The 16078-nt window shown below is 33.1% G+C and overlaps 1 protein-coding gene across 1 annotated transcript; it reads left to right on the forward strand.

Moving 5' to 3' along the window:
* Positions 1-9150: 9150 nt before the first annotated feature.
* Positions 9151-10439, forward strand: LOC133206128 (neuropeptide Y receptor type 4-like). Its single transcript, XM_061342059.1, has one exon. It carries the CDS (start codon positions 9207-9209, stop codon positions 10407-10409), a length of 1203 nt encoding a protein of 400 aa, XP_061198043.1. The 5' UTR covers positions 9151-9206; the 3' UTR covers positions 10410-10439.
* Positions 10440-16078: the final 5639 nt, after the last annotated feature.

The raw sequence follows: 16078 nt of genomic DNA on the forward strand, positions 1-16078 counted from the left end.
AGGCAGCTGGCATACATTTAATTTTGTGCAGAGTTGAGGACTGTCCTGACTAAACGTATCTAGGACTTTAGTTTATCGTTGGTATAATTTTTTCTGACAAAATATTTAACCAGTGTGAAAGCGAAGAAGCTGGTCGGCCATCAATTATGGAAAACTAACGACAGTGGTTTTAAAAGTCGGTACAGCATAATGCGCGTTAGACTGCAAGAGACATTTCATGGCAACTTGAATTTAGGTTAGCAACGCACTCTAGTTTAACAGAGTTTTTAGGATTGAGAGAATTTGTGCAAGTTCAATAGGTTCCTGGAATGTTAACAAATAATGTCAGAAAAAGAAGAATTAACGCTTTCCAGTCGTTTCAATGTGAGAAAACAGTCCAACACTGAAGTACCAATAAAATGACCTACTTAGCGATAATATTCTACAGAAACCTCGAAGTCAATAAACATAGGCAAGTTTATAATCTAATGATGTTATTTACTAGAAATTTTGCATTTTTAAACATTATTTGTTCTTGATAAAATTCTGATGAATATTCATGAATTGATCTCTTTCTCATATGGAGTCGAAGTGAATGTCAATAATTTCCTCACCGCCATCTTTGACAGATGATATATTGAAGTGAAGATTCGAGATGGGAAATTTCACTAACAAATTATGCGAATCCCCCCCCCCCCCACCACTGAAGAAAACGTTGATAGATAAATGAAATGGTGATAAGGAAAGAAAAAGGCAGTTTTCACTCAGACAATTACGATGACGTCATCAGGTTCTGTAGCATTTTTTCCCCTTCAAAGTCAGTCTGTAACATACCGTTTGATACACTGTTTCATGTCCTTTCGATTTTTTTTTGAGGTTCAGTCACAAAAAAGAACGTGCATTTTATATCTTTCCATCTTAACTGAGACCATTTTCTCGTATATCAACTTTAGAGAGTCTAACACTTATTTCATAGATGATGATTAATGTGAAACAAGTGTTAGTTCCAATATAGCCATTGCATCACTTCAATGATCTTTTTTAAAATTATACTTGATAGTTCAATATCTGAATTTACCACAATGATCTTTTGAAACTTTGACACTTTGATTCACAATGGATTTTACTTTACTTCGCCAAAATAATTTACTAAATACTGAACACTGTATTTCTACCCAGGGTGCAGAGCAATGGATTTCTTATCAATGATATTGAATTGGGATATTGTAATTGAAAATGTGAGTAACATATCATTTTCAGAATTAAAAAATCTCAGTTGACAACAAAAATGTTTCATTTTCAATAGCAAACTTTTAAACTTGGATCTACTTTAGGTGACAGCATTGGCCTCTACTTCACTTTACATAGAATCCTACATTTTTTCTTAAGTTAATAGGAAGTATCCTTTACTATTTTAATTTTTTTTTCGTGGCTATGAACATAACAAACTGTGCCAATAAAATCATGTTTATAAATTGGCCAATGAGTATTTTTATTAAAAAAGGACGAGAATTTAGTTATGAACCTGTACCTTGAATATAAAGTGGGTCAGTATTTTAACACGTATATATGCGTGTTAAATATATATATATATATATATATATATATATATATATATATATATATATATATATATATATATATATATATATATATATATATATATATATATATATATATATATAATTCTTTTCAATACAAACATATTCTGGGAGAATTAAATATTAAGCAATACTGAGTTCCCCAATTTTACGAACTGAAAAAAATGTGTTGTTTCTGCAATTTTCTTAAAGCCCGATATAATAAGCACCGCCCTCGGATTAACCTATTACGGAAGCGTATTAGTGCCATTTTGACACTTTTTATTTTTTAATTTCTACACTTTAATCTGTAAAATTTACAGATTAAAATGTATATTTTACAGATTAAAGTGTACAATTTACAGATTAAAGTGTAAAATTTATAGTTTAAAGTGTAACATTTACAAATTAAAGTGTAAATTTTACACATTAAAGTGTACATTTTACAGATTAATGTGTAAAATTTACAGACTAAAGTGTAAATTTTGCAGATTAAAGTGCAAATTTTACAGATTAATGTGTAAAATTTACAAATTAATGTGTAAAATTTACACATTAAAGTGTGGAAGATGAAAAATAAAGAAGTGTCCAAGTGGCACTAATACCCTTCCGTAACCTGACTGTATACCCCCGTCAATCAAGTGAATTAAGGTTCATCATTGGGTGCTTGAAAATCAGTGACATTTAGCTACGGGTCCCTGTTTATAACTGGTACACCTTGTTTGACGGTCGTGGTGACCATCATATTAGCTTTCGGTCTTTTGATGTTTACTGCATATATAACAGTGCGATAAAGAAACAGTATAGATGCGAAAAAATAGCTTGATTATAATTATCTGTAGTACAAATACATGAAAAAAAAATTCATAATGATTCAGTGACAAATCATGCTTTATATGTTAAATAATTTTTTTTGATAATTAAATTTCGATTCAAAGTACCGGCCACGGTAGCCTAGCTAGTGGTAGGGCACTCGCTTCGTGATTGAGAGGCACGGGTTCGATTCTCGTTCGCTGCGCCGCGTCTAATCTCAAACGTAAACATATGTAGTCAAGCGCCCGGCACTGGAAGTGAAAGTCACGGGCCCTTCGGATGAGACCTTAAAAACCGAGGTCCCTTGTCACGGTAGGCGTTTGCACGACAAAGAACCCTCACTGCTCAAATGGCCCTGAGTGCGGTATAGGTCTAAATTTGAGGCCCTTCACCAGCATACGGTGACGTCTATATATGAGTGAAAAATTCTTGAATGGGACGTTAAACAACATACAATCAATCAATCAATCGATTCAAAGTACAATATGATTGATTGATTGATTGTATGTTGTTTTACGTCCCATTCGAGAATTTTTCACTCATATATAGAGGTCACCATATACCGATGAAGGGCTTCAATTTTTGACCTTTATTCGGCACTCAGGGCCATTGAGCAGTGAGGGATCTTTATCGTACCAACGCCTGCCGTGACATGGGGCCTCGGTTTTTAAGGTCTCATCCGAAGGATCCGCAACTTTCACTTCAAAGTGCCGAGCGCATGGCGAAGGAACAGTTGCTACCCATTTTTGATCGACTTAGGTCAGTCGCGGCCGAGATTCGAACTCACGACTTCCCGATCAAGGAGCGAGCGCTTTACCGAGAGAGCTACCGTGAACGGTCAAAGTACAATATGATTAGTACATAGGTGACAAAAATACTTACATGTAGTTATAACTATGAAATTATGTAATTTTTCAAATATTAGTTATTGCAATTAATATTTTTTATCGATGAGAAGATATAATAATTTTTTCTCCCGATGAAATGTAGGCCAAACAAGCTATACAGGTAATACTCATGGACTTCCTGTTTATACATGTACTGTTTGGGTAAAGGGATTAGCGCTCTGCACGGTCTGCACGACCGTCAATGCCTCGAGGTACTGTACCACGCTCGCAAGTAAAATTAGGCCCCTCCCCTTACCTAAGAAAACCGTACGGTTAAAAATAAACATGACTTATGCTACTGAATCATTATGATTTTTTTTTCATGTGTTTGTACTACAGATAATTATAATCAAGCTAATTTTATTTCGCATCTTTACGGCTTCTTTATCGCATTGTTATATATGCAGTAAACATCAAAAGACCGAAAGTTAAAATGATGGTCACCACGAGCGTCGATCAGGTAAATCTGAGGGCGTTGCTTATTATCTCGGGCTTTAAACTTTTGATTTCTTTTGGATGGCGGTCTTTAATACATATACATGTATGTTGTTTTACCTCAGTTAAAGTGTTGTTGTTGCACACATCTTGAAAAGGTCTATCCAGGAAACTTTACATACTGTAAAATAATTAATCATTTTCTGTTGAAAACCTTGTAAAATCTATTGTCCATTTCTCAACTCCTGATATTTTTTGCCTCGCATCGACTCTCTGGGATATTCCTGAGTGAACCCCAAATAAAGACTGAAGAATTGTCATGAAAACCAATCCTTTTCGTCTTATTGTAATTAAAACTTACAAAACCAAGGCATTTGTTCTTAACAGTTCATAACATTAATTTTACCACTGAAATGAAAAAACTCACCATTTAGTTTTTATGGTTTTTCAAGTCTTTATAAATGGAAAGCTACCACGTTCTTAAATAACAGATATTTAGATGGGCATGCAATTTACCTCACGTTTAGTGACTGTAAAATGTGCCTATGGGTCATAATTAAATTGAGAGATATTTTCCCCGACAGGACATATTCTTATTAAGTATGTTCAATTACCATTAATTTTCTTAAAACGTGTAGAAAGACCCATTAATAAAGCCGGACTGGAATCCTGAAGGAGTAGAGGTAGGGCACTAACTCTGATTTATTCCGTTCGATTGGGCCAGAAGATGAAATAAGCATCTTATAACTCTCGGAGATGAGGGACACGTAGTAATCAAGTTCTTACAGCGTTCTATCAGATTGATGGAGGCAGATGAAGTGCAGATTTTAATTAGTGTATTAATGTCAATCATTGTTGACAAAGACAGGTTCACTAGTTTAGATATTGTTAAAAATCTTCCCAAATACTTAAAAAAGCAAATCTCGACATGTTCCACTACCTATTTCTTTTGACACGACTAGACGATTACAAAAATAAAACCAGTACCTTTTCGAGGGTTTATTTGATATCATTTGTTAAGTGGAGTTTTTGTTGAGTAATTTTTCTGGTTTATTCTATTTGGAAAAATATGGAGCTTGTTTGAATTGATATGGTTGTACAGTCAAACCTTGTCAAGCGAGAATCTTTAGTCCAGATTCAAATCAAAAACAAATCCCGTGAAGGTCAAAATTAATTGACTGGTTTTTCGCTAGGCACCAGAAAAGATAGCGATGAGGTGTACAAATATGTTTTTTGAACCAAGTCATCTTGCCACATTTAGTGCATGCATTAAAACCGAAGTGATGAAATCTATTGAAGATTGGTTTGTTACTTTTACTCTCTCTTTTTAAATTATACATTGTTCTTTCGTTCAATATGAAAATTGATAAAAAGTCTTAAATTTCAGGATGATTTTTTTTTATCTGACTCACAAGACATTTCACTTATACAATATATTAAAAATATACGATAATACCTCTAACAGACTCGATTGCGGTCCAATAAAGGATTAGAAGGATTGTCTGTATGGTTATAATGTTATAAATTTTACTTACAGATGTACGTAAGGTCAGGGTTCTAGAGGTCATTGATCAGAAGTTTTCATTATTATTACAATCAGACGCAATAGATGCAAAGATTAATTCTTATTAGACCTTAGATAAATAATATAAGGGTCGTTGACATGTAATTTTCTTAATCTTCTGCATGTAGTATATGTAGTATATAGCACGTGTATTTTTATGCCCCCGTAATCAAAGATTTGAGGGTATATAGTTTTATCTGTTTGTCCGCAAAAACTTTAACCTTGCCCATAACTTTTGATTGGTTAGTTTGAACATATTTTATTGTCTATAAACTTTACAACTGGGATTGGGCAAAAGTTCTTCAAACTTAATACGCCCTCTCCCTACATATGAATTATACCAAACATATTTACATATATGGGTTTCAGCTTAAAATGAATAAAACACAGAAAGGGATAATAAGCAGAGAAACATTATACAATACACAAGCTGTATAGAATTTGCAAAAAGTATTTATTGCATCAACCAAAACGACCTGACTTTTTAATAAATGTTTTGATTGGTTGGAGCTATGGCTCTCATTTTATATGTGTATTCATTGTGACAAGGCCTTTCTTTGGGTACCACAATAGTTGATCTCTTGACCTTGGAGTTTGACCCAATATTGCAAGAATTTACCCAACTTTAACCTTGGCCATAACTTTTGAACAATTGGTGCTAAGGCTTTCATACTTCACATGTATTTTCATTGTGATAAGACCTTTTCATGGATATAAATATATTTGACCTTTGGACCTTGACTTTTGAGTTTGACCCACTTTTGAAAAACTTTAATCTTGGCCATAACTTTTGAACAGTTGGTGATAGGGCTTTAATATTTCACATGTTTATTTCTTATGACAATGCCTTCCCATTGGCACCCTTATTTTGACCTTGATCTTGGATTTCGATCCACATATAAAAACTTTAACCTTGGCCTTAACTATTTTATGGCTAGTGCTTGGACTTGCATATTTCACAGGTATATTCATTGAGGAAAAGCGCTTTCTTTGGGTAACAGCATTTTTCATCCTTTAACCTTGGAGTTTGACTTGCATTTGAGAAACTTCAACCTTCGTCAAAACCTGTCACACTGGGGCATCAGTGTTTCACAAACAGATCCTTTTTTTCAATGTATTTAAAGGAGAAAACAATCTGTTTGAGTGTCTTTTTGTTCATACTGATATCCTCGGACAAGTATTAAGAAATTGCTTCCCTGGGTTTTTGCTACATGTAATTATGGAAGCCAGGGAGCAGTCTGGTTGGGTGTGTAAATAAAAGGACTAGATCCATCGGGAATCTTTTTTACAACTAAAAGAAACAAGCTAGAATTAATTGACACGCCATGCTTGTCCAGATTTTTTTTTTGTTATGGATGGTGTTTTATTATGAAATCAAAAACTCCTATTTCATAAAGATTTACAGGTAAAATCGCGACATAAGAAATGTTTGTTGTCGTTTTGTCATCTTATCACTGTTCTGTTTAAGATTAAGATCGGAAGACATGTTTTATTGAAAGATTACTTGCCTGCGTGTATTGAATACGTTTTATTTTACAGCAAAACAAAATTTCAAAACAATCCACTGCATATAGATGATTTCTCACCTGTCATGTTTGAGTTTTTATGATAAACACCATTATACATGTGTTGGTGATTAAAGACAATGTTTTCTATAACTGTGAATGTAATTTCCTCCTCGGTCAAAGAACCCTTGAAGGAACTTTTTTTTAGTTTTATTTACATTTTGTCTTAAAGGTAGTCATATTTTCAGTTGTAATTTTTCTTTAATCCATAGTATTAAAGTTGCAGTTATACTCATTTACTGTTGTGGTGTAGTGTATTTCAATGAATACATGTATTTAAGATAAGGATCGTTCTCAGAAGGAAAGAAGGAGATAGCATTACCATTTCTACTGAGACCACTGACAGATCGATGCTGGAAGACAACGGAATAATTTGTTTATAATTTGTTTATCAATATGATGATTCTGATGCTAAACTTAACACCCAAGTGTAAATGTTGTCCCTAGAACTATACTCAATATATATATATATATATATATATATATATATATATATATATATATATATATATATATATATATATATATATATATATATATATATGAACTCGAAATAAAAGACAACACAAAGCTAGACATATGTTTGATATATTTGGATGTTTTGTTAGAATAAAACAAAACAAAACAAAACATTAATGGCAAACTAAAAAATAAATTTTCTGATGTCGTCAACTTTACAAGTCCATTTACGATATCTTATTTAAAATATTTAATAACTTTAACTGGTCTTTAAGTGTAATGAAGTTTTATAATGACAAAGAAGTCGATCCTTGAACAGAAATAAATTTGTTTCTCAATCTCGATTTGATCTCTCAATCATTTACGTGAAACTCTCAAATCAAAGCATCTTGATTGACTTTTTCATTAGTGAATCGTGGACATCACGTATTATTCCGCAATATTAGGACACTCGGAAGTATAAAGGACCAAAATGACCCGGCTAATATCAGTAATATGTCCGAAGAACGACGAGAATGGAAGGCCCTCGGCATTTTCCCCTGTATATTTTGGAGCTAAGAAGCTAGAAAGAAAAAAAATCCCACAAATTAAGCTTTGTGAACATGGAGATTTTCTTCTCCGTCAGACTAGACTTTGTTAGCATTCGATAACAGTCAAGACTCAATTTAGTGTTTTGATCTTCACACATTTTGTACATTCGCAACCTTTTCTTACAATAATAACTGTTAAAGATATTTACAGTATAAACGATATAAATTCATTTCAAGCAATTTTTAATAACGCGCAATACTCAATTTGTTAATGATCATTCAATGCGTAAAGATCGTCTATAAGTAGTTAGTAGTGAGCAACTCGCTGTCCTTTGTGGAACTCCATAAAAAATTTAAAACAAGGAATTAATAAATAAACAAATAAATAAATAAATAAAATTGTAGTTGGTTAGGAGGGTAAAATACACAATGTGATGTTATGCATACATGTTTCATACATAAATAAAAAAAAGAAGTATATTTCAAGAAATTGAGCAAATCATGCTTCAATGACTACTTTAAATAATTACATTCAGAGAATCGAAATGACGCAGAAAATCTAAAAGATATTTCAGAATTCAAACCAAAGTAATCTTGCTGAAACATTAAAGTAACTTTTTACAAGAAGATGAATTCACATGTGAGATTTAGAAATTATCTTTCTGTAGAAAATTTACAAAATTTTGATCCAGGTTAAAAATCTGAACTGGACAATGCAATTCGTTATAAGAATAGATTCTATCTATACATTGCTGTAACTTTCTGCTGAACTTCATGTACTCACCAAGTTATGAAAAGTTAATTTGAAAATTAAACAATGATTTGTTTATTCATATTCATCTTCTCTGTAGCTAATGGTGTTCACAGAAAATCCCTTTTAATTACAATGTGACCAACCAAACATAATTCTCATAAAATTCACACGGAAATCTGTTATAATGCAGATACATTGGTCATGATCCCATAATTATACGCCTTTATAGTGCAAGACAATATGAAATATGAGAAATCTATGTTTTAATTTTCAAATAATTTTCTTTGTATATTATTACAATCACACGTACAAGTAGCAATATACTCAGATTAGACAATTTCTTTGGAGAATAAGTACAATGAGAAAACATTGCTCGACTTTTCTTTAAAAATGTAAGTAAAAATATGTATCACTGACTGATGTAACCTCACTTCTTCATAATATCGAATGTTTATTTCAAAACTGAGATTTTTTTTTTCTGATTTTGTATTTAACAATTTAGATTTCCATAATCTTTACACTACAAAGTTTTGTAATCGGGCATATAACTCCCTTTCTTTTTAATTTTAGGAAGTTGGAAAAAAATACAGAAAATTTTAATGAGTTCATCTAAAATTTGAAATCATTGGAATATCACATCATGGGTGGAGTTAGTGACGTTAGTCTTCAAAATCACGTCGACTATCCTTACATTCTGGTTGTCATTGGATACCTCGTCACCTTCAGTCTTGCCGGATCCGTTGGAAATGGATTCGTCTTTTACATTTTTTCCAGAAAGAGAGAAAAATCAACAACAACAATTTTTATTCTGGCATTAGCTCTCACAGATTTTTTCACCTGCTTGATAATTATTCCACTTACTATTTATTACGAAGTGATGGCGAAAAGAATAAACAATGATTTACAATGCAAGGTATATACTTTTCTTATTACGTCCAATATCCCATTTTCGGCTTTTATTATGGTTCTGATCGCGTTCGATCGATATTTCAAGATTTGCCGACCTTGGAATCAGTGTTTAGACATTAGGATGGCCAAGAAAATAATAGTGGCAGTTCTAATTTTTGCATTATCTCTAGGAGTAATTCCTTCACTTACGCACGGAGTTTATCCAATTTCGGAGGCGACTGTGACAAAAGAAAATGTAACTGCTTTTGTAATTGGTAGTGATGAGCAGTATTCTTATAATGGAATGGTAATGGAATCTCAAAATACCACCCATGGCGACGAAAAGCTTCATAAACTTAATCTTCTAGGAAATGTTTCGAATAATATTTCAGATATGAAACTAGCTTATGAAGGATATTGTATCCCGGTTTACGACTATTTTGATGAAAAATTTATAAAGAATTATCAAAACTTTTATGCATCACTGTTTTTGATATCATGTGCGTTTGTTACCGTTCTATATGCTCTCATCTTCAAATCCATTACATTAAGAAGATACAGGAAAAGTCAACGCGCAAACAAGGGAACAGACAGACGGACAAGTCACACAATAACAAACACATGTACAACTAAACTAACAGCCATGGAAACAGTAGAAAATGACACCAGCCGACGAATAATGAATAATAATTACGTCACAGAAAGCAAGCGATCTGTAAGAAACAAACTCCGATTGGCTAACATAAAGACTGCTGGAATTCTGTTCGTCGTGACTGTTGTTTTCATCCTCGCCTTCCTGCCAGCATGGTTGATGTCCATTCGTGTTATTGACGCCAACATAATTGTTTATTATTTGTATTTTAGCCACAACATTGCAAATCCTGTTATTTATGCATTTTTCAATGTTACTTTCAGGAATGACATCAGAAATGCCATAAATTGCAGATTCTTATAGGATAATATCAAATAAACCAAATTTATTTTGTACACCATCGTTCAAAAAAAAAAAAAAAAAAAAAAAAAAAAAAAAAGAAAGAAAGAAAGAAAATCTTGAAACTTTTATCGGATTATATATATATATATATATATATATATATATATATATATATATATATATATATATATATATATATATATATATATATATATATATATATAAAGCACTAAAAATGACCAACGACACGAACAATAATAATCGACAATTATTATTGTTCGTGTCGTTGGTCATTTTTAGTGCTTTATATAAATTTCCATCCGTGACCTTGTATCTACTTAGTAGATCCGACACTTAGGATATACAGTGTTGTTGGTTTTTAGTGCTTATATATATATATATATATATATATATATATATATATATATATATATATATATATATATATATATATATATATATATATATATAAAGAGAGAGAGTCAATGTTCAGCACAAATATCATAAACTAACTTAATAAGGCCTACTTTAAAAAATGTTTGCTTGCCCTCTCCCGACTCAGGATGATAAAACTGAGTCGGTAGGTAGGTGAGAATTTTTTTTTTCAAAGAAATTTCAACATTAATGCTGAATTTTCAAAATTCATTTTCCGGAATGCATAATTCCTTTTTTGGAGGTAAAAAAAGTTTTTAGTCGGGCCATTTTTAGCCAGTCGGTCGGGAGAGGGCAACCAAACAATTTTTTTAAAGATGGCCTAAATTATCGAAATTTTCTGTTTTGTTTTTGCTTCAAATCACATTCAAATGATTTGAAAGGTGATGAGATTTTACTTTTTTGTATATAAATTCATTGCAGCTGATTTAGTTAATCCTTTGTATATTACCATTGACAATATCTATAGTTTTTTGGTGATCATCTATTGGATTTCCAATGGTATTAATTGTACCCCGTTATTAACGTTATTAGTTTTTGTATTCATATGAAGCAGATTTTTATTCAAAAACTTTTACATGAAAATAAGTTCCTTGCTGTGGTCTTCTATTCCACATTTAGTTATATCGACGACGTTTTATCAAACAATATTCAGTTTATTTCTACGTTAATTCGATATATCCAACTGAACTCGAAAGAAACCACAGAGTCTGACATGTCTGTTTCACGTGTTGATGTTTTACTACAGTAAGACATTAAGGGCAAAATGACAACTGTATGATAAAAGTGAAGACCAAGTTTTCTGTCTTCCCCTATTTTTGAATTAATATGAAGCAGAATTTATTCAAAATCTTATACATGAGAAAAAGAAATCTCTTGCTGTGGCATTCAACTCGACATTTAGATATATAGACAACGTATTATCAATTAACAATAGTTATTTCCATCCATATGTCGACACGATACCGGTATATCCCAGTGAGCTTGAAATAAAAGATAGCACGGAGTTTGACACGTCTGTTTCATATTTGGATATTTTACTAGAAAAAGACGTCATAGGTAATCTAACAAGTGAGCTTGAAATAAAAGATACCACAGAATCTGACACGTTTGTTTCATATTTGGATATTTTACTAGAAAAAGACGTCATACGTAATCTAACAAGTGAGCTTGAAATAAAAGATACAACAGAGTCTGACACGTTTGTTTCATATTTGGATATTTTACTAGAAAAAAAAGACGTTAATGGTAATCTAAGAACAATGCTTTATGATAAACGTGATGACTTCAATTTTCAATCGTCAACTTCCCTTACTTATGTAGTAATCACCTGCATACGAGGTTTATATCTCTCAGTTGATTCGATACGCAAGAGCATGCTCTACGTATGAAAAATTTCTAAATCGAGGTACATGTAAGTTATTGACAAACAAGTTGATAAAACAAGAATATCAACAGTCTCGTTTAAAATCATCATTTCGTAAGTTTTATGGTCATGATACAATGATACAATGACCTTGTCAGCAAATACAATCTATGGTTAAGTCACATGCTGACTGACGTTTTCCATACTTATTGTTAGGCCATTATTTACACACTGAATTGTCGACAGATTTTTCCGTTATTTTCCGATCATGGCAAGGAGCACAATGTGTGTGAGACCGGTCGGCAGGGGATGCTCACTTCTCCATGGCACCTAACCCCACCTCTGAAGTTTTTGGAGGTCCGTGTTTGCTCAGATCCCGGTTTGTTTTGTATTAATGAACTTTGAGCTTGAATACCGTTCGTTATCCCCATATTTCATGTAGCAATATACCATTATCACCTGTATATGAAGGTTATGTCTTCCAGTTGATTCAATTGAATGATTGTATGTTGTTTAACGTCCCATTTGAGAATTTTTCTTTTTCATATAGAGAAGTCACAATAAACTAGTACCGTGAAGGCCTTTAAATTTAGACCTATGCATGTCACTCAGGGTTATTGAGCAGTGAGGGTTCTCTATCGTACTCTTTCGTGACATGAGACCTCGGTTTTTAAAGTCCCTACCGAAAGAGTCATGACTTTCACTTCTTATCTTGGGTGCTTGGTGGGGAAACAGTCAATACTTATGTTAATGTCTTAGGTTTGATGCGGCGCGGAAAACAAGAATTGAACCCCGATCACAAAGAGTTGATTCGATATGCAATACCATGTTATACATAGGACCAATTTCTAAAAGGAGGCAGGCTATTCAAAAATAAGTTTATGATACAAGAATATCAACAATCTCGTTTGAAGTCGACAATTTGCAAATTTTATGGTCGATACAATGACTTTGTTTGTAAATACAATCTGCCGTTGACCCGAATGTTTGCTGACGGTCTTTCATACAAATTGTTAGGCCATTATTTTCACACAGAATTGTCGACGAAATTTCCCTTTACCTTATCATGACAAGGAGTATACGGCGGGTGTGACTGATTGACAGGGGATGCTTACTCCTCAATGGCATCTGATCCCAACTATGTTTTCAGAGATCCTTGTTGGCCCTGCTCATCCTTTGTATTGTTTCAATAGACTTTTGAGCTTGATTTTTGTTCGTCTCTTTACATTTCACCAAAGCTGTTTGTTCTCATGTTTGATCAAGGACAAAAGTAATCCCTTTGTAAAATCAAGCAATGAAATTCATCAAAAACATTTATTTGTTCATAATTCAAAAGCTTGGAAGTAACAGTTTTGGAATATCTGTAGGAAATGCAGGATGTTAAATTCAACTTGAAATATAGTCTAATGCAAGAGTGAACTTTTTTGTTTAAGAATGTTACTAATGCTCACAACATCTATTCCTTAATTGAGAAATTTATATATTAAAAAGAATATATATATATATGACAAAGTAACTTGCTTTTTGTTATCATTTTTGAAAAACTTTACCCTGGAAATTGTTTCATTTTTTTATTAAACACGAATTAGGCAAGATATAGTCTCAAAATTACAAGGGATTGTGCAAAAGCACACGACTTTCCTTTTTTTAAGGCTATACCTTTCAAAAAATTAATATTGTTTGATAAAACGTCGTCGATACATCTAAATGTTTAATTGAAGGTCACAGCAAGAGACTTCTCATGAAGAAGTTTTTGAATAAATTCTGCTTCATATGAATACAAAAATAGGTCTGCTAATAACGGGGCGCAATTGGTACCCATTTGAAATTCCGAAGGTTTGTTGGAAGACTTGATCTCCAAAAACTACATACATATTATCAATCAGAAACTCAAGCATCAACATCGGAGTACTAGTGTGTACAATCGGAATGTTTTCAACAAAATAATTTTGCAAAGGTCCAATGACAATGTAAGTAAATTTACGAATTCCATTTTTATTGAAAAAGCAGCTTTCTATGATGTTAAAAAGCCTAGATCTCTCTGATTGACATAGGGCATAGAAGTACTTGAAAAGAAATATGCTCCAAAAACTAACCTGGGACCGACTCCGAGGGTATTACATAACCCCATAAACTTCGTTGATGTGGGCTGAAATGAAGTAAGGCTATGGTTGGTCAGGAGTGAAACCCGAATGAACCTCCCGGAAATAAATTCATTTACTGGTGAACTCACACCTCATGAAAGAGAGTCTGGACCACTCAGAGAGCATCAAAATTCTTGATCATTTAATAAATATTTTTATTTCGGTTCCTGCAAAGAGCAAAGTCTTACTTGAATGTATTTCATCTTTATATCTGTAGAATTACAACGCTAATCAGGCCCATAGGAAGCAATTTCACTTCAAGGGGGCACAACTACACATTTTCAGTTGGGAGGGCACTATCCACTACCAAAATTTCTTGACAAGCAAAAAAAGGTCATCAGACATTATTATTGAGGGGGCATAAGCAAATAGCAGCTATATTTTCTATAGTATTCTGTATATCGGCAAAATTACCCCCCCCCCCCCCGTTCCTACAGCTATGCTAATAATGCTTGTGGTGAATCTGAAGCAAATGACTAAAATGAACATTTCTTCTAAGACTGTCCTATGTATGGACATGCAAGACAAGACAACCTCTTGCGTATGATATCTGATTAAAGGGTGATCCAAACTCATCTGGAAAATATAGCGCCATATTCCGAACGGTTCATCGTTTTAGAAGTGCTTCTAAAAGATTTCAAATAGGAAAACAATGTTCTCACATCCTTAATGAATCTCTCCTCTGTTTAGTTACATTCCTTTGCTCTGGTGTGCTTTTATGTGAGCGTCCTAGGCCGTCTTGACGACGCACCATTTTTCATTTCTTGTTAAAGAAGGTTGATAATTTGCACAGTGTTAAGAAAACAGCCGATGTAAGAAACCTTGGCAAATGCCGTCAGGTTTAGTGGAAGTCACACCCCCTTAGGCTTTAATAAGTTTCTTTTTTCAATCTCCTTCAACCAGATATTTTTCATGTCAAATAGTTGAAAAGTATCAAATAAGGGAACTTGAAATTTTATTAACCTTGTTTCTAAATCCTAGCCTTTTGTATATTTATAAAAAACATTTCAATATTCATACATTCTTTATACATTCTTTTGTATAAGAACCAACTTGATAAATACTTATTTTTATGCCCCCCCCCCCCCCGGTAATGGAAGATTAGGGGGTACATAATTTTTGCCCTGTCCGCCCGTCTGTCTGTTTGTCCGCAAAAACGTTAACATTGCCCATAACTTTTGATAGGTTGGCGCTCTTCACATGTGTATTTCTTGTGACAAGACCTTACTTTGGGTACCAACATATTTGACCTCTTGATCTTAACCTTGGAGTTTGGTCCACTTTTGCAAAAATTTACCCAACTTTAACCTTGGCCATAACTTCCGAGCAGTTGGTGCCAGGACTTTCATATTTCACGTGTGTATTTATCGTGACAAGACCTTTCCATGGCTGTCAATATTTTTGACCTTATGATCTTGACCTTAGAATTTGACCCACTTTTAAAAAACTTTAACCTTAGCCACGACTTTTGAAAATTAGCACTAGGACTTTCAAATTTCACAGGTATATACCTTGTGACAAGACCTTCCTTTGGATACCAACAATTCTGACCTTTTTACCTTGAAGTTTGATTTACTTTTGAAAAACTTTAACCTTTGCCATAACTTTTGAACAGTTGGTGCTAGGGCTTTTATATTTTGCATGTGTATTTCTTATGACTAGTATGACAAGGTCTTCCCCTGCGTACCATTAATTTTAACCCTTTGATCTTGACCTTGGAGTTTGACCCACTTTTAGAAAACATTAAC

Source organism: Saccostrea echinata, unplaced genomic scaffold, assembly GCF_033153115.1.
Source record: "Saccostrea echinata isolate AGI-Se365-2 ecotype Australia unplaced genomic scaffold, CSIRO_AGI_Sech_v1 ptg000054l, whole genome shotgun sequence".
NCBI lineage: Eukaryota > Metazoa > Mollusca > Bivalvia > Ostreida > Ostreidae > Saccostrea > Saccostrea echinata.